The 26,809-nt window shown below is 47.5% G+C and overlaps 1 protein-coding gene across 3 annotated transcripts in view; it reads right to left on the bottom strand.

Annotated features, from left to right (window-relative positions):
- LOC106498955 (uncharacterized) overlaps positions 1–25,270 on the bottom strand; it is a 36,718-nt gene extending 11,448 nt beyond the window's left edge. For 2 of the 3 annotated variants that reach the window (XM_067299960.1, XM_067299959.1), the window contains exons 1-4: positions 25,197–25,270; positions 12,979–13,832; positions 4,405–4,566; positions 14–200 (exon numbers count right to left, since the gene is read on the bottom strand). In XM_067299960.1, the coding sequence (XP_067156061.1) occupies positions 14–200; positions 4,405–4,566; positions 12,979–13,832; positions 25,197–25,245 (1,252 nt within the window). In that variant the 5' untranslated portion in view covers positions 25,246–25,270. Of the gene's footprint in view, positions 1–13; positions 201–4,404; positions 4,567–12,978; positions 13,833–24,972; positions 25,038–25,196 lie in introns of those variants that run through there. The other variant, XM_067299961.1, reaches the window with a different exon arrangement.
- Between the last annotated feature and the right edge of the window lie 1,539 nt (positions 25,271–26,809).

The following is a 26,809-nucleotide window of genomic DNA, read 5'->3' as shown; positions in this document are numbered from 1 at the left end:
TATTTAAACTCACCACTGCAGCTGCTCAGCTTTTCAGTGTTCGCTCCTATTTCTGGGATGATGGAAAGATCTGAAGCATTTCCAGTCTGAACCAAGAGGCTGTGAGGTCTGCTCCTCCCAGTAAAAAATGTCTTCACCTCTTGGTACGAGTTGAGGAAGACGTTGGCAGCTCCACAGGAGCAATGCTGCAAAAGATACTCCTACACCAAACAAGAAGAAAGTATGCAGACTGTTAGGCTGCAACAGCCCAAGGTAACTGGGCAGTATGACAGTGCAGACAGATTACAAGCATTCCAGCCCAGGGATGTCCAGCCTTATCCCAAGACCTGTCAGGACCCAGACAAATAATTTAACTCTGTAAATGGCCAAGCAGCCTGGAGGTGGCAATGTAGATTTTCCATTGGTTCATTTTCAGTTTTTTAAGCAAGAATCAAAGGGCAAGTTTTCAGCAACAAAAGAGTTTTCTTAAAGCTATAAAGCTAGAGCAGGAACGTAGTAAAGCAGTTCCTTGTTTACCATGCAATAGCTATTCAGCAGAGGAAAACATTTAACAAGCTGAGTTCCGTGTTGTCTTGAGCCTGTGTGAATTCTCTGCCTGATCATATAGCAGTCCTTGTAATTGTGGCACTCTGGAGCTCTGCTGATATCAGAAAAATCAATGATTGCATCCAACTTTTGAGAGCAACTGAGAATCTGGCACTAGTGTTCCCAGATGATGCATTCAAACAGAAATGAGCCAGAAGCAAATCTCTGTGTGCAAGCAGGCCCAGACATCAGAAGAGTTTCCAATCAAATTGAATCTGACAAATGAGGCATTTCTTTCCAGTGGGGCAACTCAAACACGAATGAATGCCATATATGAAATCCAAGTGCTGTAGTTTGAACCAAGCAGTAATTTCAGCATTTCTGTAGTAACCCCCAAAATTCAAGAGAGACCAGGTTTTTCTCAGCTTCTAAATCCACTGCTGCAAACATGAATTGTTTTGTTTCCCATCTGCTTCTGTGTTTTAGTGAATTCCTGTCTTAGCTTGATAGTTTCTGTATGTGATTCTTTGGTCCCTTTTCTGCTTGAGGTGAATTCTACACTGTCTTTACAACACTGACACTGATGTGCCTCTCAGTCAGGGATGGTTTTGTAAGTGCCAACTTTGGACATTGAGGTCCTTGGCCAGTAGAAATAGGAGTAGCTCTACCAATCTCAATTGGAAGATGTTAGTTTACATTGACCATTTATAGCCAAGTTATAACAGTCATCTGGGGGGTTATGATTTCATATATTTGGGGTTCTGCACCCCTAAAATGGCTTTCCTCAATAAATAAGTTTGTTAGCCAGCTGGTCCCTAAAGGGTGGAGACTGCACTGGGTGCTCTGAAGCTTGTGGTTTCTGCTAAAGGCTGGGAAGCTGAAGCACAGAGAGCAGCGACTAATGTTCCATGCATCAGTGACATGCTAAAAACCCCTAGGTGTTTAAATTAAATTGCCTGATACTCAGCATCTTTTGGATTTGCTTCCCAGAAGGAGTTGAATACAAGTTTCTAAACACACAGCTGCTCAACTGAGGCATTTGTGTAAATAAACAGAACTGTTATAACAGTGACTCACATTTTAAGATAATATTATTTGTTTAGGAACGTGCACAGACAATAGTATCTTGTATTTTTATTGATGGGATGCCATAGTCTGCTTACATGTTATCAAACAGATACACTGTATGTGGTACTTCAGTCATTTGCCAGAGCAGTGATGTTTTGGTGTCTTTTAAATGGCTTTACATGAAGATGTTTCATCTATCAGTGTAAGGGCATTTGGAATTCAATGAAGATTTTACATTTTGAAAAATCTCTCCATTCTTTAGGGTTTATTAAAGAGCAGTTCTCTTATTTCAGTACAATATGGTTCATTTCTCCTGTAACTGGCATGATGAGGGGGGAATTTTCTACCTTGTACAACCATGTTGCACAAGAGTTTAGGAAGGCAGGGAGCAAGGAAGGCTTATCCAGCAGAAGTGGAAAGGGAATCAAACTCTTCATTGGTGTTGGAGCCAGGACAGGCAAACACCATTTTAGCGTCTTTGGAGACCCACAAGCAATGACAGTTTCAATGTAACATCTCATCTGAATATGATGAACATGGCACTTTGCAGTACCTATAGCTTTGGGGGGTGCTTTGAAAATCTGATGACAGGTGATACTTTTGGCCCTGGTCATTAAAGATCTCCTTGCAAGGCAGCAGATGTGGAGTAACCATGTCCCTCATGTGTCCCAGGATCAACACCATATGCAGCAGCACCTTCTGTGGTTATGTCTGGGAGGTCTCTTCATAAGGATGGAGGTCATTAAGACAATGAGATTCACAGCAAAGGCAGTGAAGGCAAGGATATGTCCCTCACTTTTGTGGGGGGGAATCCGTGCTCCCTCTGGCAAAAGCTGGGCTCTGCAACAGCACAACATTTTGCCAAAGATTAAATACTTCTCTGGGGAAGACTTGCTTAGAAGAATTATGATAAAAGAAGGCTTCCCAAATGTTCAAAGTTTTCAATCATCCTGCTTGGGTAAGGCCAGTCCTGTAAGTTATGGTGTGTGTTCAGCTTCTTGTGATGTGAACTGCCTGGGGCCGTATGGAATCAATCAGTAGAACTCTATCGTCTTCAGCAACCTGTATTACCTGAGTGCTTGCAGAAATGTTATCATTCCTCATGGGGACATCTGTACTGCTCTGACGAGCAACGTCAAACTACACCTTCTCTGCTCTGGGGGTTGTGTGTTCCCTAGCCGTGTCTGGGACATGGAAATCTTTCCACGCTCATGGTCTGCTTGGAGAGTGCATGCGGTCTGGAAAGCAGCCTTAGGACACCCTCCAAGGTGCCATGTGGACCATACCCTCCATATCTCTTGGCAAACGGGGAGTAGTGTTTCTCTTGTATACAGAGGGGCTGTGAGACTGAAGGTTCTGATACAGGAGGTACAGGCACCACAGCCATACCTGAGAGAAGCACCCAGTTTTGCAGAGTGTGCTGGAAGTGCTGAGTGCTGAATGTTATAGCTGGGGGTTGGATTCCCCACTGAACAGTGTGAGACATGCAGCTGAAAAGGCTCTGCTGAGACTTCTTGAAAAATACCAAAAAGATCAAAGTTTTAAACATTTAAATGAAGGCACAGTGCCTTTCATTTCAGTGGGAGCCAGGGAGGAGGGGGCACATACACCAGATGAGGATTTGACCCTGAGATTGTAGCTTGGAAGAGTTACTTTGAGCAATGACTCACAGTTGTAGAGCTTCAGGAAATGTGTTAACAATTCCCAGGCTCTGTGTAGGAGGCTGCATTCCTCTGAGTGTGAGGGATGGGTACATGGAAATGATGGGCTATGCTGCTTTGCAACCTGACTCACAACTTGGCTTTGGCTCTGAGAAGGAGTCAGTCACCTACTGCAGATCCAGTCCCAGCAGGTGGGAGAGCAGCACCAGGTGGGGGGGATGATGCTGTCAGGAAAATAAAAGACTCGCCACAGCATGGTTGAGAAAAAACAGCTGAGTGTGACAAACCTCTTCTGTTCCTTTGGGGGTGATAAATAAATAAAAAGAAGACAGGAGAAAGGGAGGGGAAGAAAAGAGCTGAAAACCTGGTGTGGTAGCCAAAGAAAAGAACCTGAGAACCAGAGGTTGGGTAGAGCTGAGCAAAACATGTAGAGGCTAAAAAATGCTGTTTGAAAGGAAGCTGAAATGAATTGCAAATTTGAGTCAAATTCCACGGCTAGCACTGGCTGATAAAGAAAGGCAAATGGGAACACTGAGATGTTTCATTTTAGAGATTCTTCATTTGGCAGCTCACTTCAGAAAGGCAGGAAGAGAAGGAGAAAAATGAGAACTGGGTAGTTGTACCACAGCTTCTTTTCCCCATTCGTCTCTTTTGCGGAAATTCTGGGATTTTGATAGTTTGGAACCAGAAGGGAAAGAAAGAGCTTTCAACTTGCCTCAAAATGGACTTCAGTTCAAAATAGAACTGCCTTCGGGGGGTGTTCATGGAAATGTTTTGTTTTGATAACATTGACGAAGGTAGATGTGTTGTTGGGAAAATCTTCAACTGCAGACAAGTCAAAGCTCCTGATTCTGAGCTGGCCATCTCTCTCACAAGGTGAGAGGGACCCTTTTCAAATCCACAGAAGCAAACACGTGGTAATTAGGACATTTGGGAAACAAAATTGAATAAGAATAGAAACTCAAACCCACCCTAAGGGAAGCTGAGGCTGCTGTGCTGGACAAGGGCTCCCTGAAGACCAGAACACCCAGTCCTGGTGGGTATGGGGTCAAGTAAATTCTCATCTTCCCTGCCTGAAACACTTTGACCTTTCCACTTGGGCCTTGAGTATATATATCATTTAATGAAAGATACGATGGTGTCTGCTTACCTCCTTTATTCGGCTCATCTTCTGCTCTTTCTGCAAGCTGCACACTTGCTTTTGGAGCCGCAGGTTGTGCTCCTGTAGCTGCCCAATCTTCTCAATCAGTTGGCAAATGTGTTCCAGGTATCCCAGGCCAGATCCCAGGGCTTTGCTGTTCCCTTGGTTCACCTGCAATGATAGTAAAGCTTAGACGAGAGAGTGAGAGCAGAGCAATCCTTACTAGCAGCTGGAACCCAGCCTGCCCCTTACAGTGCCATGGGCTGTAGTAAAGCCACCAAGGCTTCCTCTCACGAGGGGCTTTGGTTATAACCGGAATCAAGCTAGAACTTCTCTGCTCACAGCTGTTTTCTGAAATCACCCAGCAAGATGCTCCATCAGAAGGACTCTTCTGCCTGATCACAAGCTGGAGCAAAGGAAAACCTCATGAAAGCCTGTTTCTAGTTCCACCTGCTGGGCCTGAGGTAAGCAAAAGGAGTAATACAGCAATCAGGTGGGTTCAGCCAGCCTTGTAATGCTCATCCTGCAAAATACTATTTACAGCATCTGGCTGGGTGTCTACTGACATGGAGATAGGACTCCAATTGTTACCAGCTACAGCATCCCTACAAACACATATAGTATCCCTCTATGGTATAGGTGGCTGGGAGTAGTGGAGTCCCACCGTGACTCACTTAGCCCATAGCCTTCAGTACAAGGTAAGACAATTTGTATTGGGGATGAGTTTGGCTCATACCCAACGGCATATATATGCAGGTTACAGTGATTTGCCACTTTGTGACCAACTTGGGGATAAATTTTGTCTACCTTTCGCAATGTGCAACAGTTATGGCACACCTGAACTTAGAGCCACATCACCAGTGGGACAGTGGGAGGGATGTGCACCTCAACCAAGCTGCTGAAGTGAAAGAGCATTTTTCCATTGGTCTTTAGTAGATCCCAGCTTAAGTCCCTGCTGCTACTTTCTCAGTCATCAAGAAACACTTGAAGAAAGTCTGCAGGATCAAGCCTGCTGTCTGGCTATGTCAGGAAAGTGCAAGTGCAGCAACAAATCACCTTAAAATGCCTTTATTCGGAGCATGGGAACAGACAGTCACTACAGGGTGAAAATGTTGTATTGCTGTGAGTTTTACTGTGCAGTGGTTCTTTGAGACCATGTGTTGCTCATTTGAAAAAGGTTTGCTCTCAGCTTTATCCATCTGCTTGGAGGTTGTGCTCAAGACACAGTAGCTACTTGGGAAATGGGCACTAGGAGATGATGTGATTTTTGGACTGCCTTTGTGCTACCTGTGAACAAGTGCCCCCAGTATTTATGTATCAGCAAAATAACTTGGGCTGTGACCAGACTGTACTGCTGATCTCTCCCTATCCAGGCCCTGCAGAGTCTCGCCGCTGTGCTGCCCAGCCAAGGCAGAGCAGTTATCCTGCACCAGAGGAAGGACAACAGTGTTTCCAGTCTCCTGCTCTGCGCCTCGCAGTTTCTGGCCTCAGGATGTTCCCATGCATGTTACAAGCGTGCTCCTCTCTCCACTGTGAATGGACTCAGTGGAACGCACAGCTAACAAATACCTACAGAAGCTCACTTCCACCTTGGCGCTGCCTGCTGATGTGCATGTGATATCAGTAAGTAAAATAAACCTAAATCTTTACAAAAGCAGTGCTCTAAGTTTATCTTACTTCAAAAAATAAGTTCCCTCCACAAAAGCAGGAAGCTTACTTTGTCTCCTTTCCCACAACAATCGACATTTTTGGGGAAATGCCAGCTTTGGGACTCTTCCTGTCTTTTCATTATGTCAGAAAGCTCATGGTGTGTTCAAAAATAATCAACATTAGGATTTACTTCTTTTTAAACAAATGATGATACAGTGTTATTTATAAATAGGTATTATTATGTCCAGATGCTTTTGTGCCTGAGGTTGGGACATAGGTCACATGAAATCATATGAAAAATTATGATGACTCCACGCCAATCAGTCATTCACATTCATGGTTTTTATTTTCTTCTTGGGCAGAGCCTGTAGAAGTGGTGGCAGGATAAAGATTATTCAGCCATTAAAAAAAAGATTCCTTACTGTGTCTGTACAGCAGGAGGGGGCACAGCCCCAGGACCCACTGGGAGAGCAGAGCCCAAGTGGTGCCTGCTGGGAAGAGCTGGGATCTGTGCACTACAGCCAACACGTCCAAAAGCAGCTAGCGATTTTGGTGTGTCTAGCTTCAGAAACATGATTTTCAGAAAGTACCTGAGTAACAGCTTCTGAAAATCAGGTCTTTCTAAGCTGTCCCAAAATGGGCAGTCAGAAATTCCTCATTCCCCTTGAAAATGTAGGCTTTCTGCCACTCTATTCCCTCTTTTTGCGCATTTAGCAAATCGCTGTTCTGCCAGTTTGCTATTGCAGTCACTGATGCCTTGCAGGTCTATACTGCCCTATAGAGAGACAAACCTGACCCTTGGATAGCTGTGGAAACACAAGAGAAGACCACAAGGGGTGGGCGAGTTCTTGTAAAAAAGAATACATTAAAATGTTTGGCTATAATCTCAGGAATGGGGAGAAAACATGAAACATTTGACTGTGACTTTTGGGCAGGGATTGCCTTTTTGTTTCATGTTTGTCCAGCACCTATTACTGTAAGATGCTACTTTGTATTCATGGCTGCTAGGTTTATAGGGTGAAAAAGGCAGGTGGAGGAGAACAGAAGGTAGCTCTGATTTCCAATGGTCTGTACCTAGGGCTGCAGGCTCTTGGAAGCAAAGGCACGTTTTGGGCAGCCATGGAGAAAATCTGGCTTTTATCAAAAGTTAGAGAGAAATTCAAGCTACTAAGAATGAACACAGCTCCCTAGAAGAGAAGAGGGAAAAGGTGTAGAGCAGTTGCTCCAGGCCATGGGGCAAGGAGAATTTACTCCTGTGGAGAGCCTAAAGCACACTGCAGGCTGGACCTAGTATAACTGGTACGCTGGAGGTCCCCATTTGACAGCCGTCCTTCAGAGGCTGCTCAGGGCAGGCAGTTTGAGCTATTTGATAGGGACTTAATTTCCATTTTGTTGTAGTAGTCCTAGTGAGGACAAATGAGCAAAAGGCAAATCAGGCAAGGTCTTCAGTGCCTGCCCAGCCCTGCAGGGCCAGCCATCTCTGGGGTCAACATGCAAGGGTAAGAGATTTTAAGGGGGATGCTTCACCTTGCTCTCCCTGCCGCAAGGCCCATTAGGGTCAGCTTTGCTCAGAGATGGCAGGCATCCAATACAGAAAGCTTGTGTAATCCAGCAGGTTGCCTCCCAGATGATTGCTCAGAGAGTGCCTCTCCAGGGGCCCTTCCAGGAATTTCTTTTCAATAGACTGGAAATATTTAAACAGCATTCACTATCTTATGCTTCATGCCACATGCAGCGTAGAACCTGCTCTGTGACATTCTGGTCTAAATATTTTCCTCTCAGCGCCTAAGAGAGTTTTTTGCTAGCAGTTGAGGGGGTAGCAACCATAGGAAAACTACAAACATTTTCCATGATGAGGCCCTTCCAGTCCCTGTCCTCCCAATTGAAGCTTCTCAAAACATTCACCCATGGGACTGAAATTTTTCCTGTTCCCCATGTGAAGATAGTTGAATAGTGTGGAACAAAAGCCATGTACCCATTTTTGAGCTGATGATACCAACAAAGCAGGAAAAGCATCTCATCCACTGTTTTGAAGGTGGAGATGCAGAGGATCAGGCACACAATTTTAGAACAGACTGTTAAAGTTGCAGTAAGAATGTAACAACCTGATGTATAAATAGCTGCCAGATTTTGCTTTCAGATACATCAGATGATTGAACCAGACCTGCAGCCGGAAAAAAAAAAAAGGATGCCAGGGTCTTCATCTCTACTGTGCTGAGTTACACCACTGAAGTTTTGACCCTGTGGTGTTAAGGGGCACTAAGCTGGTTTTACATCAGTGTAACTGAGAAGAGATCTCTGCCTGTGTGAGTGCTCACCTGATTAAATTTTGGGGACGGATTTTCAGTGCACGTAGCCCAGCTCATCTGAGCCCAGCTCAGATAGCAATAAATCAGCTCAGTTTTGCTGTCCCATTGGTTTCTTAGGCAGCCTAAAAATGCAGGACCAACATCTGCACTGGGAATTTACCTCTTATCTAGAGCCCTTTAGTCAATATTTTGGCTGGTGTAAAATCATGTTTTTCCTCTGAAATCACCAGGGTTGCAGACCTGGGAATCTGTCCCTCAGGCCCTGTGCGTGTATAACAGTGCTTGCTGCAGTGTCTGAGTGCTACAAAGGTTCAAAGTTCAGTGGGAGCTGCAAGGACAGTCATTTTCAGGTCTCTTGCCCAATTGAGGTATAATCAAAATCTGCATTTCTTATCATCTATCCAGCATTCTGTCCTGCCAGATTTAAATTGTAAGCTATTACTTTGATGCACATGATGGGCTTTTCTTCAGTTGGGCTCACTAGAAAACTCCAGGCTGGATGTGGCAGCAGGAGCCGAGGACAGCAGGCAGAGTTAGTTTGGAGGCAAAGCTCTGCTTCATTCAGACTAGAGCTCTCCTATGCTCCTTGCAGTGACTTAGGTTGCCACGCTTCTTGCCGTGCTTTTCACTTTCTCTTGTGGATAGCATTGAGTTATACAATGCTCCACGCTCAGATAAATCCCTCACTGCTTGCTCCTGTCGCCTTATTGCACAGCCAGGGAGGAGGCAGTGCAATAACCCTGCCAACAGCCGAGGGACGTAACTACACTCCGCACATCATGGGCTTGGAATAATTGATCAGTGATGTCATGGGCTGAGTGGGAAACATTTTTCAGTGGAAGCTGACAGCACCAAAAGGCTTGTGAATAACAGGAAAGAGAGGGATCGTGCTGCGTATTTCTGAATTTCTGCTCCACCCTGCTGTCCAGGAATGGCCGTGCTGGCTGATAACTTCCAGTTTCCTCCGAGTGGCACGCACAGGCTACAGGCACAGTGTCACAGGTTGCCATGTACTTCCCCCGAACCCTAGCACTCTCTGTAGAGAAGTATTTTGACTGCTTTGGGCAAGGGTAATTAGCACTGTGTGAATAATGATTTTTTTCATTTAACGGCAACGCTGCTCCCGCCCTCTTCCTTATTCTAGGGGTTTGGGCTGAGTTTAAATGTAAACTTTATGGAGGGTGAGGAGGGGTTTGCAAAGCAAAAGCATCAAAAACTATATATCTTCAAACTGACCCAAAACATTTAATGTGGCTTAAAAGGAAATGCTTTTATTTTAGGCTTCAAAGATCTTTCATGTGTTAACAGCTTCCACTGTCTTTCATCTTTTTAACTGTAGGTGAATTTCAAAATAATGCCAGTTCAAAACAAAAGATCAAAAAGTTTTGTTTAAGAAATGCCAGACTGAAATGACGTGATGTATATTTTCAGCCAAAGCCTTCACCAAATGAATCCAGATTGTCCAAACATTTGGTCCTTCCAGACTCTCTTTTTCAGCATTTGTTTTTCTGACAGCCTCCTGTTCTCTAGGACATGGCCTCATCAGTGAAGGTGACTGGGAGGACGTCAAGGTCTGTCCCCATCCAGCGGCTGAATCCCCCTCAGCTGCCAGTGTGCCAGCAAGTGCAGCGCCGGCAGCTGCACCGCAGCCAGCCAGGCTGGGAAAACCCAGCTGCCCTCCTGTTATTTGAAAACTGTACTTCCAAAGACAGCAACAGAATGGAGGAAGCTGCTATCAGCCATAATATGCTTATCCTGGCATTAAATAGAGTTACAAGAGTGCCTACTTTGGTTTATATCAGCATGACATTAATGCAAGAGGAATTAATTTGATGAGGCAGTTTGGGTTTGCCGTGCTATCCAAACAGAGCAGGAATATGCTGAATTGGCCTGCTGTTTTTCAAACAACATTGATTGCATTTTGGGAGATATCTGAGTCCCTGAGACCACATCAGGCCAGACAAGAGATTGGCTCCTAAGGACCATGTTATATCTGGGACAGGTTTCAGGAAAATGTGAAAACCACAATGTAAGTGTGGAGCAGAACCTCAGCTGAGGTGAACCAAGATGCATCCATCAGCTGTAGGGTTGGATGGTTGTCTGGGCCACAGTTTCTGAAAGGGTTGCACCCTGTCCTGCCCCTGCTCTATGACACTGAGGACACTTGTGCAGGTTTAGCAAGGGGACAAGGCTCTGGGGCTGCAATAAGCAGTACCTGCGCTCTCAGGCATGTAGGATGGAGCAGCCACAGGGCTGTGCAGCAGCCACAGGTGTTTGTCACTCCAGCCAGCTTGGGCATAAGCTGGCATCACAGCAGTCTGAAAAGTGCTGCTCTTGAGATATGGCAGCCTGAAGACGCTCTGTTAAGAGGGGCAGACTTCCCCAGCGTCTAGGCCACAGCTGTATTTATACGGTTCGAAAAACAAACAAAGAAAAGTGCTCTGGGGCACAGAGCTTTAGCACTCAGTGAGGATATTAAAAAGAAGGGGAGATAAGCAACTGAGAGCTTCATTTCCTCTTCAGCTTCTTTCTAATTTATTCTCTTGTTTATTTAAATGCTTTGCTTTGGGAAACTGAGACTCCATTTCACAAAGGATTTAAAGAAATGTCAGGCAGCCGGAGCTGCCAGGCAAGGTCAGCCTGGCTGCAAACCCCCCAGAGCACAACATGGAATTTAGGTAACTTCTTATAAAGTCTCCTTGTGTCCAAACTCTCTTGCTCCAGTCCTTTTCCCAGCTATCTGCCAAAAGGCTAGGTCGCTGTCTCTCTGGGAACCATTGCCCAAAACGTGTCTTACTTCTGGCATGTGCAAGATGGCTCTGAGGAGGAGGAGGCTGCTCAGTTTGATCATACAGTGTTTGTTCTGTCTAGATATATAACATTAACAGAGATGGGCCTGACCTACAGGGTCCATCTTTGACCTTCCTTGCTGCTCGGGAGGGTTTGGCTGCTGGAGGAGAAGGCCATTGCTCGGTGGCTCAGGGCCGGATGGAGAGGTCACAGTGAAGCGTGTTTATTTTATGGACAGCACACAGCACTTGTCACTTGGCTTCCTCCCTGACTCCCATCCTAATTCATCACTATCACAGCAATGAAGGCTCGAGTGGGAAGTGATGGCTGGGAATGTGATGGCAAAACAGCCCCAAAGACTGATAACTTTAGGCTGCTCTTTCCCAGACCTGATCAGTGATTTGAGGTGATTCCCTCTGTGGCACCTTTGAAGGGTCCTGCTTTTCAGGAGTCTTGGGGCCAGCACTTTCTGGTAACTCGTCCCTGTAGCACATTTCATGTTGAGCCATCAGAATCCACAGTTCCCCAAAACTCAGGAAATGTTAGCAGAAGTACCTCTGTAAAAGGTGCAGGCATTTAATTCCTTCTAAAACAGGGAGTAACTAGGATGCCTAAATAAATGTCTTTAAGATACAAGACTTCAATACACTCATCTTTCTGACCTCTTTCTTCCCTCTTAAAGAAAAAAAGAGAATGTGAGTGGCAGGCCCTGCTGCTCTGATGACTAGAGAGATGAACAACAGAGAGAAAAGTAGCACACTGCGTCTATTGAAAAGAACTGCCCGTTATGCACTGCTCGATGTGTTTGGTGTGTCTGTGTGACAGCTCTTCACCTAGCCTGCCCCGTCCTTTCCCCTTGCTCATGGGGCTCTTTGGTCTGTCTGTCTCCCTCTCTCTCAAGAATTAATTCCCCAGTTAGATCTTTTCATTGCTGGTTCTTGGAAGCCGTGGCAGCAGGTAAGCAAGTCAGCAATCTGTCAGCAAGTCGGTGTGGGGCTTCAGGCAAATACTGGAGTGAGCGTTTGCCAGCATTCAGTATGGGAGCAGGTGCACAGACGGGCTTTTCATTTGCCTGTCAGTGACTGAAGCGATTCTGTAGCTGCATGGCAGATTCAGCAGCTGCACAGTGCACCCAGCAATGGGGAAACAGAGTTCAGAGTAGGACAAGCTGCTGAAAATGATACGTCTTTGCAGTTACGCAAAGCCTCTGTTTGTCAGCCTCAAAATATACAGATTTCCACCACGGTTGTGTGGGTGATTTAAAATGGGATCTCCATCTCCAGCACAGCAAAGATAGGAGTTTGCGCATAAATTCCCTGCTTACTCACTATTCAAGAGAGAGGCCCTTGAGCCAACTCCAGGCTGGAACAGGAATGAGCTAGCCCTTAGACAAGTTCTTCCAAACTTCTGAGCCCCAACAACTCTCCAGCTGTTCCCAGGAACAGGAATAACTTGGCCTTAAAAAAGGCACTACGTTCTGATCCCCATCCCATGTATCAGAGATGCTGTGACTCTGCAAGATGACTAACTTCACAACCTTTGTGTTTAACAGCAGAAGCAATTATATCCTCTAATCTAAGGCTCTATGAAACATCAGATCCTCATGAGCTGTTAGTCATCCTCGTCCAGTACAATAAATGTGAATTACTTCAGAATTTCACTGCCATGAAAAGAGCTCTTAAAATCAATTGCAACCATTTACTGCTCAGTAATAGTTTCAGGGGAGATTTTTTGAATAACTCAGATGCGTCCTAATTTGCTGACAGACAATAGAACCTGAGTGAGTTATTTGGACAAGCCTAGCTATAAGATTCAGTTTATGTGCCTTTCTTACCTCGCTCAGTCTACAGCATTCATCCATGTATTCATCCAGACTGTCACTTGTGGGGTACTTCTTCAGCTGATGTTCATGGATCTGAAGGTCTTGCATGCTGCCAAAGGTCTCTGGGTAATGGTCAGCAATTGTCTTTATCTCTTCTACAGGAGCGGGGGTAGGAAGTGTGTTTTCCCTGGGAAGGTCCGTCTCTTGGGTAGGTTGCTTTTCCAGAGATTGCCTTTTGCTTTGGTCAAAATGTTGTTTGGGACTTCCTCCTTCCTGAGGGACATTGAAGTCTCCAGGGGAAGCTGTAGGAACCTGCACAGCGTCTACCTCCTGGCTGTAGTACTCAGCTTGCTTTTCACTCTCTGGGCCATGGTGGCTAGCTTTTCTGGCCCGCTCTTTACATGTTCTTATTATCAGATGGTCAATTTCTGGAGAAGAGGAGGTGCTAAGCACTCCAGAGTCACAAAATGAGTCTCTGCTGTGAAGCACAAAGCTCTTCTCTGAACCCGTTGGCGTTGATGGAGAATTAGCCCCACTAGGCAGTTCAACCCCCGAGTCCTCTGATTCAAATTTGGAGAATCTGTGAAGTCGGCATTTGGACTCAAAGGTGCTGAGGTCAGGCAGTGTGGCTACATAGTCTGTGCTCGCTGGAGTATCTGCATAATCTGGATTTGCTGGTGTGGCTGCTGCATTCAGGTTTCCGTGGCAGGCTGGTGGGAGGTTGACGCCAGGGAGATGGGATTTTTCTGTGCCATCTGTCTCAGCTGGAGGCTCGGGTATTAACCCTGGATTTTGAATTCCTTCATTGCTCAGTATTTTCATATGTGTTAGCACTACAGTGTCCTCAGCAGGTGGGCTCTTCTTACCTGTTTAAAAAGAAACAAATAGTCACAAGAGACTGCAAAACTCAGTCTATTCTATAGTGCTACAGTGCCAGTCCTATAGTGAAAGGTAAAACTGTCCATACTAGGGAAGTAGGAGGGGGGGGCAGTCCTGATCTGTTTTTCTTGAGCTATATGAAGCTAACTTATAGACCAACAGAAGTGCTACAACAGAAATGTTGTGTTTCATAGACCCAGACTGCTTCAGAGGGAGGCATAAACGCACAAGGAGTTCTGATTTAGTAGATAGGTAGAAAACAACACATGTATTCAAATGACTTTTCAGTGATTTCATGTGTACAGATGCAGAGGGGCACATGGTGTTTCAGCCTGATAAACATTAATTTAAGTCTAAAATATTTCCTCTGATTAAATTTATTGTGAAACAGCAGAAAAGGGCAAAACTAAACCTGGATTTCTGCAGACTTAAGCAAATTTTGGGTTGCACCAAGTAATTTGCAAACTGTTTAGTTAGCAGTGTTCACTGCACACAGGCAGGTGATGAAAAGCAGGTACTCATAGGAAAATTAAACCAGGCACTGTAGATCTTTTTTACTGCCTGTATGGTTTTAACTATGAAATCATTTCTTTAAATGAAGTCCTACCTTCCTTGTAAAGAGAAAGGATAAGGGAGCAGCTTTGTACATGAGGTTTTTTGCATATGGACAAAGTAAATTTTTTTCCCCATCACAGTTGTTTCACACAGTGATGATGTGGATGATCTGTAGAACAGTCTCTGGATGAAAGGTTGATTTACATGAGTTGAAGATCAGACCTCAGGTTTCCTTAGTGGTTTTTTTTTTTTTTGAATCCAGCATTTCACAGCCCAGACTTCTGGTTCACAGAGAGCCAGTGTGAAAGCTTTGCATCCATTCCTTAGCAAAATGCAAATCTCAGATCCAAATCCACCTGTTCAAGGACTTGGGACCACGAATTGCTGCTATACAAAACTTCTGTTGCTCTAATATCTTTCCCTTCCTCACTGCCTGACCCAAAGCACATCAAAGGGCTACAGTGCATTCGCTTTTTGGGATATCTTACTTCCTTCTTTATTTCCTTTCATTCCCTTCCTCCTACCTTCCTTCCTTTTTGCCTGACATCAAATGAGCAGCTGCTTCGGAAATTCATTCCTGGAAATGTAACCGTTTGCAAGTCAGTAGAGAGGGGACCTGCAGCTGGAAGTAAAGCAAAGGGAGCTCCGTTGTGCAGCCCCCTTTTGCTGAATCCACAAAACTCCATTTCTGAAATAACCCCTTTCTCTGCCTTCCTTCCTCCAGATTTTTAACTCATGGCAATGTTCACAGCCAAGGGAGATTTTCTGACTCTGTCGCCAAGCTATTACAACCATTTTCTCCTTCATTTAAATTCCTTCTATCTTATGTTAAGACCTTCTTAGGATACCATTGAAAGATGCCCTTCACCATTCATAGGCAGCCATAGGTTTAGCCTTTTATACTGGATTTGCAAAGGGGCTGAGGGAGATAAAGAATCCTATCTGATGGGCTTTTGATGAGACTTGGATATATACTGCTTTTCATCCTCTATCAACTTAAAGAATTGTGCCCGCTTCCCTTGGCAGCATCTGCAGGTGTCTCTCCACTGTGAGGAGCCATGTTTGGGACAGTCAGTGCCAGCAGGTAGCAACACTATGGCAGTGCACAGCTGTGATGAGGACAAGAGAAAGACTGCCCTGTGGAAATGCCAGGGAAAACTCGTCAGGAGCTGCCTGCGCTGGGCTGGGCAGCCCCTCTTTGTCCTCTTGGGATGAAGGTGCTGGTCCCTGAGCTGTGGACAAGCAATCAGGAGCCTGGGCTTGCTGCTTCCCGCACAGCAAAACACCATCAGTGATGCCAGGGGCCTGGGGGAGGAGGTGGAGAGGCATTTTTACTGATTTGGCGTGAAAAGGGTCACCTCCCCAGCCTCAAACACCTCCTCCAACACCTCTGCAGCTAGAGACAAAGCATCATAATTGCGTGAAAAAATAAAACCCTAACAGGCTATTCTGATGGCCTCACCACCCCAAATGGCACAATAAAACTAAAAAAACCACTGGGAGTCAGCTAGAAATCAGCTGTTGTGCTGCATTTTCTTTTTAAGAACAAATGATGCAGCTGCCATTCTCACCAGAAATTACTATATGCAGTGGTAGTCCTTTCCCACAGACATCTGATTGCCTTCATTTATTAATCATGCCATGCTTGCATTTCATTGGAGATTCTCTCACTGTCTTTCAATCTGCCCCTTTTTTTCTTGCTTAACCGGTTTCACCTTGGCCTACACAAATATTTCTTTGTCTGAAATCAGGAAGCGACATATTAAAATGAGGTCTCACTGGTTACAGAAGGAGATGTGAGGTGCCTTAATTCATATTTTTGATGACTACAAAAGCCAAGATGTGTACCAGAAAGTTTGGTGGGAGGAGGAAAAATAAACAGACGAGGAGATGTAGTCTCTGGCCCTTCATGTGAGGGTTCCCCAAATGCCACTGACTCCAGCACTGAGAAAGTTTTGTGCTGTGAAATCATGGTCCTTCACTCTCCCAACCTCCTTGGCCACTAGCAACACAGAATGCTTTCGCGGTAGTTGGTTGCTCATCAGTTACAGGCTGCAACCCATGGACCGAGGTAGTGACGGGTCCTGGTAACCACAGTGTTTGAGCATTTCTGGGGATTTATCCTCCCAGATCCCTGTGATAATGCAAAACATTATCATCCCCCTACCACAGGTTTGGAATTGACACGAAGGACAGCAGAGTTTTGCAACACATTTAGGCACCTCAATCTCATTCATTCAATGATACTTTCCCATGGTGAATGAGGTCACCTATACTATAGCTGAGAGACCTCCAATGATTAAGGTAGTGACTTGAAACACAAGTTCTTCTTGTTTCACCTCACTAAAAGAATAGTCTCTTCTTCCTTCTTATCAACTGGGTTATGGACTCTAAACCATGGTTCTTCCAACAAGCAGATCGGTTCTGTTACAGATCTCAAAACAGGCACACACAAGCGCTCTTTCAAGCACATTGCCAACAAGCACCAGAAGGGTGCAATTAAAGCTCATCTGTGCAGCTACAAAAACAAGTGGGCCAGACCAGGCCCTCAGCTGCTATAAATTAGTTCATTTCCAGGGAACCCACTAGAGTTGTGTTGGCTAATGCTAGCTGATATAGGCCTGTAAGTGCTTTGCACAACAACACTGGAGGGCTTATAGCAAAACAGGAAAGGTGGGGTGGGAGTGAGTGTCTTGCAGAGGTAAGGTTACAGTGCTGCGTGGAGGCTTCTGAAAGAAGGTGTGAAGAAGAGCTTCAGTGAGCTGAAGGGTGGCATTAAGGTTGGTAGAATGTATTTACTTGTGCTGGAGGCTAGCCAGGTTTGACACTGCTGCTCCCTGGGAAATCAGCCAGGGCTCCCCTTCCCCCCACCCCTTCTCCTGAGTTGGCTTTCCACATCTTTCTTGCTTTGTTTAAAAAAAAAAAAAAAAAAAAAAACCTAAAAGATGCAGCTTTCTAACAGCTGGCTGGGACCTTGGTGTGGCAGTGCTGGAGGGAGTGGAGCTGTGTGTGCGTGCTTAGGAACCACTGTTGCTTCCTGCAGTATCTCTGGAAATGCATGCCCAGGCCATGTGTTGTTGCAGTTTGACTTGTGCTACTTGCTTAGTAGCTGTCTCAAGGGGTTATATGGCTCTGTAATCACAGCAGAGAGAAACAGGGCTCCCTGGGCTGTAATGCAAGCCTCTAACAGACAGTGACGGATGTGTGTAACCTTGGGCAAGTTGCTGGCCTTCCTGTGTCTGTAGTGTTGGAGGGTAAGACTGCCTCCCATCTCATGGGGAGGTGGTAACAGGGCCCTAGCTAATAGCTGAAGGTAACAAATAAGGAGTGAAAGTAATAGATGTGTCCCAGCTAAATCTCCAGAACCTCTCTTTGCTTTACTTCCAAACTGCTTTCTAGGATGCTTCTCTGGTGGCAGTTAGCAAAGCCTGGCAGAGACACTTAAGTATTTCAAAGGTGGATATCCTCACATCAGCTGCTGTCCCACGGCTTCCCTCCCTGTCCTTGGAGTCTTGTTTTAAAATCTCAAATGTCCTTTTCTAAGTGCACTTTTTCCTGTTACACAGTAACCAGCAGCTGCCAGAGCAGACCCTAGTGCATTAATAGAGAGATTGCTGACCTAAGGAAGGAGGATGGTTGTCAAAAGCATGAAACTGTTTTCAAGCAGTTTCTTTCTTCCAAATAAGCTCTATGCAAGAGACACTTGAACAAGCTCCCAGGCATTCCCAGTCCTGCCCAGGTCCAATTCCTGCAAAAGCTCCCACCCTTCCAGTGAAGGGAGCCAAGGCCTGTATTCAATTCCCCAAGCTCCAGAGCATTCAAAAACCAGGCCCAGCTTCTTCTTTCATAACTATGCCTGGTGAGGAGGGAGGGAAGAGGCCTTAAGCAGCATTTCACTGGCTGTTCTTTCTGTGCAAGCCCTGTTAAGCTCCGCTAGATTCCCAAGAGCGGGCCTTGGCCTCTGATACACTGACTTGAGGGTGTATCACTGCACAGGGCATTTAGATGTATCTGGCTAATGGCAGTACTGCTGATGGGAAGGGGCCAGGCTGGCAGCGGGATGATGGGCACTGCCGGTGGCAGCACAGTACTTTGTGAGCAGCTGGTGTAGTACAAATGCTGCTAATCATGTCAGCAATAATGCTGTCCTGTGCTGCTCTCCCTGCTTCGGTCCCATGTGTCCACCTGTTTTCTCAAAATGTTCATCCTGATTTGTAGGTGGTTTGGCATGGGAAGTATGTGTCAAATGTGTGCACAGTGGCTGGCACAGTTAGAGCCAAACCTCTGCTTGTCTCTATCTGCCTTTGTGATACCAGTGTGTGATGGAAGCATTGGAGCTGTTGCAGCCCTCTGCTTTTCGCCAGGGCTGCTGCAAGGTTCGTGTGTGCAGCAAACCTGTCCATGGCGTGTGGTGCCAGCAGGGTTATCGAGGGCTGCAGTCCCAGGCAGAGGCGCAAGGTGAGCAGTCCAAAGATGCTCAGAGAGCCCATTCCTCTCCCTGCTCCTGCGCAGCACAGGAGATGCAGCACCCTCTGAACTTAACTCCAGTACTCTACAACTGTAGTGTGGCACAGGGGCAGAGCACAAGAGAGCGGGTATCACTGATGACTTGCATCACTGCAGTACCAGTGACTTTGCTAGACGAGAATGTCTAGGCAAGTGCAGCTGCCTGCAAAGGAAGACAAGTCAAACCCTTCGTTCCTACTAGTATGCTTCATCTTGAGCATGGGAGCAAGATGCATTAGCTAAGCACCAGAAGGTGTTTTTCGGGACCCTGCAGAGGACTGGCATACCCTGCCCGGCTCCAGTTGTGTTAAGGATTCAATCCTATGCTGTCAGGACAGGTTCTGTGATGGGATTGAGCACATTAAGATGATCATCCTATATAGGCTTTTGAAGCATTATTAGGCAGCAGTGACTAGGATGCTGGAGTCAAGCTGATGACCTAGAAGTGAAAGACTGCCTCCGCCATTCAGTCCTCGCATTCTCTCATTTTCCTTCCTTCCTTTACAAAGCATCTCTCCTTATTTCTGTCGCCTGCTAAGTGTTCTCTAACACTGTCAGCAATACAGCTCAGGTGGTATTTCCCTTTCACTGAAAAGAGGGGATTATTTTTCTTGCCAATGATGAGGTCTCAATTTCCCACCATTTAAGAGAAAGAGGGTCACTTCCTTTCTGAAACAATAGGCATTTTTTGCTGCTGACTCTTCCACCATATGTGCTGAGAGGTGTGGCTGGGTTATGGAGCTGTGTTAGCACCTCGTTCTCAGCGCTAGCCCATCACCTGCCCTGATGCAGTGTGCAGGAGCTGTGTTGTTTTCTTAGGGGGGCAATGGTTGTGCCTTGCATAGTCCCATGGGCACAGGGAGTTGCTGTATGGACAGGACCCCCAATACTTGGGAGAATCAAATCACTCTTATGTCATCGAATAAACCAGCAACCACCCCTCTGACTGCTCCTCTGGGAAGGAAATCTAGCTCCACAGAGCTTTGCCATTGACTTGCATGGGATGAGGATTTCCCTGTCTCCTGATGTTTCATGGGCCTGCTGAAGACCTGGCGCTGGTGATGCTGGGAGGCTGCTTGGCTGGCACCGAGGCTCTGCAGACAGGCTGCTTTCCCAAAGCCATGCCAATCTGCCCCAGCATACAGGGGCTCTTGAGCTGCCCCATCTGAGCAAGGACTTCTCCTAAACAGTCAGGACAACTTTGAGCCCAATATGTTTTTGTGGGACATTATGGAAGGGTCTCATGGCCCCTTCTCAATGCACAAGTTACAGCCTCCATCTACAAGGGCAGAAACTTGAAGACGTGAAAATCACTGTCCTAGAAATGGGGTTTACTGGAACTGTCACTTTAAACCTCACTTTTGTAGAGGAACACACTCCCATGTGGAGGCTGTGAATATTTACACAAGAGACCTGATTCTCAGAATTTCAATTTTTCCAGATAGGAAACTGAAAAACACATGGACTTCATGGGAGTACATAGATGGCTTGAATCACTGAAATGTTGAATGAAAAGGAATAATTATGACAAAGCTTTAATCTCATACGGTCCTTAAACAGAAAGCACAAAGTTCTCAGGTCCTTTGGCTACAAGGTGCTTTCCAGTCTTCCTACTGGTAAATGCGTGAAGTTCCTATGGATGATAGTTTGATAATATAATGGGACCAGAAATGCCATAGACCCCTTACAGCTGCAGTAGGCAATGATAAATCCATATAAAATAGGTGCTGAGCAAATGATAACTGAGTTCAAGGACTCTCTCTGAAGAGTCATTCATTGCTTAAATATGTACGTTTTAGAAGAGGAGATAGTGATAGCTGTTTTCAGGCATTTTAGCAGCAATGAGTGGATGACAGGGAGATTGATTGTTTACAAATGGATATAGTTGGGTGAACTAAAGAGGAAATGGTTTTCCAAGTAGAGAGGCCACTTGACATTTTTTACAGCTTGCTTCCATTCAGTCTAAGTGACCTGTGAAGCTTTTGAAACAGAGCGACAGGTCTGATAGATTAGTGACCTCTGGCAGAAAGTCCTGGGGCACAGCAGGTCCCCACAGATCACCTGGTTTATCTGAGTTACTTATGCATGCTGGCAGTCACCAGTTTTAAAGCCAGCATCTGACCCTGTGCATAGCACTAGCTAAAGAACTGCACCAACTCCCTTCTGCACCTACTGTGCAACTTATTTCTTTAGATATATAACTAAGAAGGAAAACATGACCAAGGGCCATTGCAGCACACTAGGATTGCACCTAAGTCCTGGCTACTTTGCAACACAACTGTTCCCAGGAGCGTCAGCTATGCCAGGCACCTGCCATGCTTCTTTTTAAGACTGCCAGAGATGACGGTTCTCACTAAAGTCCTTCACAATCATTCTCTGTGGAAGTAATTCCTGTATGTTCCTTCAGGGGAAAGGTTCAAAATCTTAAATAAAGGAAATGGTGACTGAGTTGTTGTTGCCCTTGCCACTGCACTGCCCCCCCCCCCCCAAGGATCTGCTGGGATAATCGCAAGTTCAGAGATGGTAGTAGCTCTTTCCAGATGAAATGACAAGAAATAGACTTGCAAAAGTGTTTTGGCCTCCTTGCCTGGGAATACTACAGAAATAAACCTTTACCTAGAACTTTTCTCACAGTGCTGTTGTTGCCCTCCCTTTATGGAAACACAAGCAGGTTAGCTGTCAGTGAATTCAGAAACCCCACCTGTGTTGCCCACAAACCCTTCCAAGCAGGGGAATCTCCTCCTTTGGCCTTTTTGAGCATGAAAGGTGAACTCAGCCCATCAGGCATGGGAAGACAGGCATGGGTCAAGACTTCATGTTCTTGAGGTCACTCCATACCTCAGCTGATGCTTGGACCTGTGCAGATGGATCAGGAACTCTTCTAGAGAGATCCCTGTCTCTGTCCACAAGCCATCTCGGAGCTGGAGAGGGGACAGACCTGCACTCACCGGGAGAACACTGGACTCCCTTTGGCTTACAGAGAACTCGGGAAGGATGAAGTGCCACAGAGGAATCGGGTATTTGGCAGCATTTTCCCCAAGTATTATAATCTAGGGGAGAGATCTTTACTGGTTGTCACTACCTTTGTCCCATTGATTTCGAAGACCCGTGACAACTGCTGATACACCCCTTTACATGGGACTGTGGCAGAAAGAAACGTAAGCTGGTATCTTTACAGCAGGAATCTATATAGTTATTTCTCTCTCCATAATTCATGATCAGCCCTGTACAAAAGCACAGAGGTCACTTGGTACACAGCTTGCTAATGCACCTGAGCAGAAAGTGATGGAAATAAATATTCCACACCTTAGCAAAACTGTCAAGTTTAGAAGATCTTTCCTTGATGGTCTGATTTGCAAGCCATGTCATATCACACAGGAGCATTCAGTCAGAAATTTATTAGCAGACAGGAGGCACTTAGCAGGGATGGAACTTGCCCCCCAGGGATGACAGCTATGTAGTAATTCAGGTTTTATTGCCTATAATAAGCTTGGATAAACAGTTGTCCTATAGCCCCACAGACTGAAGCAGTTAAGACCCCAGTGCTTCTGCTGAAGTCAAAGGAACTCATGAATCCTTTCAGAGAGGTCACTCAAGCCGTTAACCTGTTATATGCGGTCTTTGCTGTCCCCAGGCAAAACCCTGGAGAGCCTTCAGGTCGCACAGGGTGGCAGTGGGCAGGTGGAGTTCCCCAGAGGGTAGGTCTGAAATTGTTCACGGTGGCCATGAGAGCAGGGAGGATTCTTGTCTTCATGGCCCTCCCTAGGGTCATACAAGGTGCTCGGTAGGATGACAAGGAGGGGTAGGTGATGCAGAGCTCTGCTGCTGCAGTAGACTGAACTTGCTGAAGCAAGGTGTCCTGCCACCCCAACACCCTCTGTTCCAACAACTGTTGTAGAAAACAGGGCCAGATCCAGCCTACACCCGTGACTAAAATCTGCCACTCCAAAAATGTTCATTTGCTATGCGGTAGCCGTTTTGCCATTGATGATATCCACTTGAAGGGGGTCACTAGTATTGCTGGACCAGTCCGTATCTATTCTCTAGGGCCTCCTTAGATCTCCCATGATAGGAGATAGACGGGGGTAAGGGGGAACACATGGGTACCTGCTTTTGCTCTTTCTGTTTTAGCCTTCAAATTTCCTTTCTGTCTCTCTTCAGTACTTGATTCTCCCCCTGTGCTGCTGGGCTGCATTCCCCTCTCTGTCTCTCCGTCTCGTCATTCCTCATTTGCTTCCTCTCAGCCTGCAGTGCCTGGCTACTGAGTTGCTCATTAGCAAAGCAGTGATGACACAAGGAGCTAAGGAAGCATCTGGTTTGCATTCTCCCTCCCAAGCTGCATTTGGAGGTGCAGCTTCAAAGTCCTTGCCACAAGACTTGCAAGAAAAAGCAAGTTCTTGGCTCTTTCTGAGTCCAAGATATGGCCCAAGCCAGGACACAGTATTTGATGTCTTCTTGCAGCTAAGATGATTACGAAGCTCCCTGCCGGTCTCCTACTTGGAGAAACTCTCGCTTAATTTCTCTCTTCTGATTCTTTAATGCCCTGTGTGATGTGTTTATTCTCCTGCCACAGCCTCCACCTATGGCTGTAACTCTGTCCGGGTGCTGAGGGACACGGCCATGTGGCACAGCAAGCTTCCTCTCCCCTCCTGTCTGACCCTGCTGTAAGGCTGTATAGCCTGGGGGAAAACAAGTTCAGAGACAGGTTATCCCCAGGAGGAGGAAAAAAGAAAAAGGCTCTCCCCACCATATTGTAAGGTAGCGTCTCTTCAAACACACTCCACATCTTACAGCAAGGTTGGAGTGCTCTCCTGGCAGCATCGCATTAGAGTGGCTTTTCAAGCCAGCCCTTTGTACTGTTGGTAAATGCAGTCTCCAAACTAAACCCAGGCACAGCCATGAGCTTCAGCAACCCTTGCTAGCAGAGCACCCAGTAGTCACCCACGAGGGCACGTAAGACACTTTAGCTCACACTGAGCTTCCCCCAAACCTCCTGAGTGGAAGAGCCTGGAAGAGTGCTCCCAGCAGTGAGTGACTGAGCACATGCCCATGGACACGGCAGCCTGTGGCAGCCCAAGGAGCTGCCTGCACTGCGACAGTCCAGAGACACAGGGGTCAGCTTACAGGTAGGAAGTTGAGACCCTGGGCAGCACAAATCGCTCCAGCAGATGTTTTGCAGCATCTTAGCCATACCACTGTTGCCCAGCCCAATCTACTTAGAGCCTGGCAAACTCCGTCTGTAGCCACCTCTGGGCCAAGCAAACTGATCCAGCGCAATGCTGTCAACAGGAACAGAAACCGCAGACCTATGTACAAGCCAAGCTGCTGGAAAACAAGGCTGACAAGGGGGTTCTGCTACCTGGATCTTGCTGTCTTGAAGCCTGCAGAACTTGTTAAGGTATAAGACATACCAAACTCATCAGAACTGAAAAGGGCAGACTCGGCAAAGACCCAAACAGGTGGGGCCACACCGGTTGTTTTGATGACAAACTTCCAAAGTTACATCTATTCTGCTGCAGGTTCAAAGTTGTCTTCCCTGCCTTGGTCACCTCAACTTCACTGAACAGGAGGGAGAGAAACTAAAACCTCTCAAACTCTGGATAATTTCTGTTTGTTGGGGATGTACCAGCCTAGGGAATGTGGTATTATATCCTTGCCCGTACAGTGACAAAATTGCAGCATTGAGGGACAGGCCTGATCTGCCTCACGTTAGTCAAAACCAGGACAATACCCTGGGAGACAGTGAGTGTGGGTACTGTATTGACATCTGCTCAGGTGCTAATCCCCTAAAGCTTTCATCCTAGATAGTCTGCCTGCCTTCACGCGTAGACAGAGATTGCTCGGAGTCGCAGAGCTGCCGTCTTTCCGGCCGTTCTCTCCCAAGCCCTTCCACTTTTACTAACGCAAAGCAAGCCTGTTCTCAAGAGAAAGCAACCCGCCTCGCAACGCGCGCTCCTTTCCCCCCGCGGCCCGCCAGCCCCCCCAGGCGCACGAGCCGACAGCGAAGCCTTAGGCGAGCGGCCCCGGGCAGCCGGCGGAGCGCCGTCCCGCCCGCCCAGCCCTTACCTGGGTGCGGACAAAGGCAGCCGGCGAGCAGCGAGCGCAGCATTGAAGCGGGCGGGCGCGGAGCGGTGCCCTGCTGCCTGCCGGCTGGTGCGGAGCCTGTGCGCCGGCAGCCCTGCCCCGGCGGGGGCGCGGCCGCGGCCGCGGGGAGGGGACCGGGAGCGGGAGCGGGAGCGGGCAGCGCCGCGGGGGCGGCCCGGGGCGGCGGCGGCGGCGGCGGGACTCACCTCGGGCGCGGGGCGCCGCCAGGGCGAAGGTCCTGCGCCGGGGCAGCATCGCGGCGGCCGCCCTCAGCGGCGCGGCGGCGGCGCGGCCATCGCGGCGGCCCCGCGCCGCTGCCCGCCCGGGCGGGCGTCTCTGGGCGGCGCCGGGGCACGGGCGGGCGGGAGGCGGCGGCGGGCGCCCGGCCAGCGGGACCTGCGGAGGGAGCAGCGCTGAGGAATGCGTCTCCTTCGGCTGATAAGATGGGATGACGGGAGGGGTTTGCACTACCTTTGCAACCCCCTGAGAGAGAGAGAGAGAAAAGGCAGGCGCGAAGAAAAAGAAAAATATTTCAGCACTTGCATAATGTCAATAAACAGCCCCCCTCTCAAGTGGCAGGAAAGGAAAGGCTGGAATGTTTTGGGTGGGGAGGAGAGAGCGTGGAGCAATGATTTTTCTTTCTTTCTTTCTCTATTTAAATCCCAAGTAATGTGTTTGCAATGTAAAACTCTGCCTTGGTTGTAATGGGGCTGCAGGCTATGGGTAAGAAGGGTGAGGGGCAACTGGCAGGACTGTGCTGAACGCAAGCTCCCATGGGCAAGTTTGTGGTGCTGCCCCGCTGGAGTGAGCTGTAAACACGCAGGCCAGGCACGAAGGGCTCTGGCATGCCCATGGCCTCGCTCACCGGGGCCGTGCCGTGCCGCGAGCTGGCTGTGCCCATGCTCTGTGTACGTGCTTCTCCACATGTGGGTAAGAAATGCCCCTCAGGCTAGGTTTAAGCAATACAACCCCCCTCCAACCCACAGCCCGATAGCCTATCTGGGATCTCTCGGTCTGTTTGCCAAGAGATTGCCAGTCCCTGCGTGTCTCCCATCCAGACTCCTGCTGACTTCAGCACTGTCAGGAGAAAATGTGCTGCTCCGCTGGTTAAACCAGCCCAGCTCTATGGGCTTCAGCTGTCCGCAGGACCAGGGGCCCGGAGGAGACCACAGACCGGCTGTGGGTGCTGCCCAGGGTCGGATCTGTTCAGAGCTGGCCCGAGAGCGATCTAGCCCTGCTACAAATTCATGAGAAAACCAGGCAGGAGGGGAGCTGTCAGAGGAGATCCAGCCCAGCTGCCCCTAGCTCTGCTCACCCGGATGCTGGTTCTTGTCCCACACCTCTGAACCAAACACCACAGGCCAGATATCCACTGGGACAAATTGACTTCTCCTGGTACAAGTCCCTGCAGCTTGCCAATTTGCACCAGCTACAGTTTAAAAACAAACGATTTAACTGGCCCCTTCCCCCCCCCCACAGTTGCTCTCCTATATAATTATTATTTTTTTGTTCCTAAACTCTTGTCATCCAACAGAAGGCATCCTTCCTTCCTGTGCTGGGAGATTTATTGTGCCGTCCCCATTGCCTCCTGCTGCGGTGGGACAACGTGTCTGTGGGCAGCACCGAAACGCTACCCTTGCAGCCCTCGAGGCGCTCAGTGGGCACCCAGCGCCTGCTCCTGTGTTTGTGGGAAAGCCAAAGAGGGTTGTGCCCAGGGCCAGCAGGAATGGGAGCCCGTAAATTCCCTCAGGGAAGGAGGTCCCTGTTTCTCATGCTGAGTCAGTCCCAGGCCAGGGAAGGGGTGACCCACTGCACACCC

The sequence above is a fragment of the Apteryx mantelli genome, chromosome 7 (genome assembly GCF_036417845.1).
Source record: "Apteryx mantelli isolate bAptMan1 chromosome 7, bAptMan1.hap1, whole genome shotgun sequence".
Lineage (NCBI taxonomy): Eukaryota > Metazoa > Chordata > Aves > Apterygiformes > Apterygidae > Apteryx > Apteryx mantelli.
Note: the sequence above shows the minus strand (reverse complement) of the source record. Positions and strands in the feature narration are given on the sequence as shown.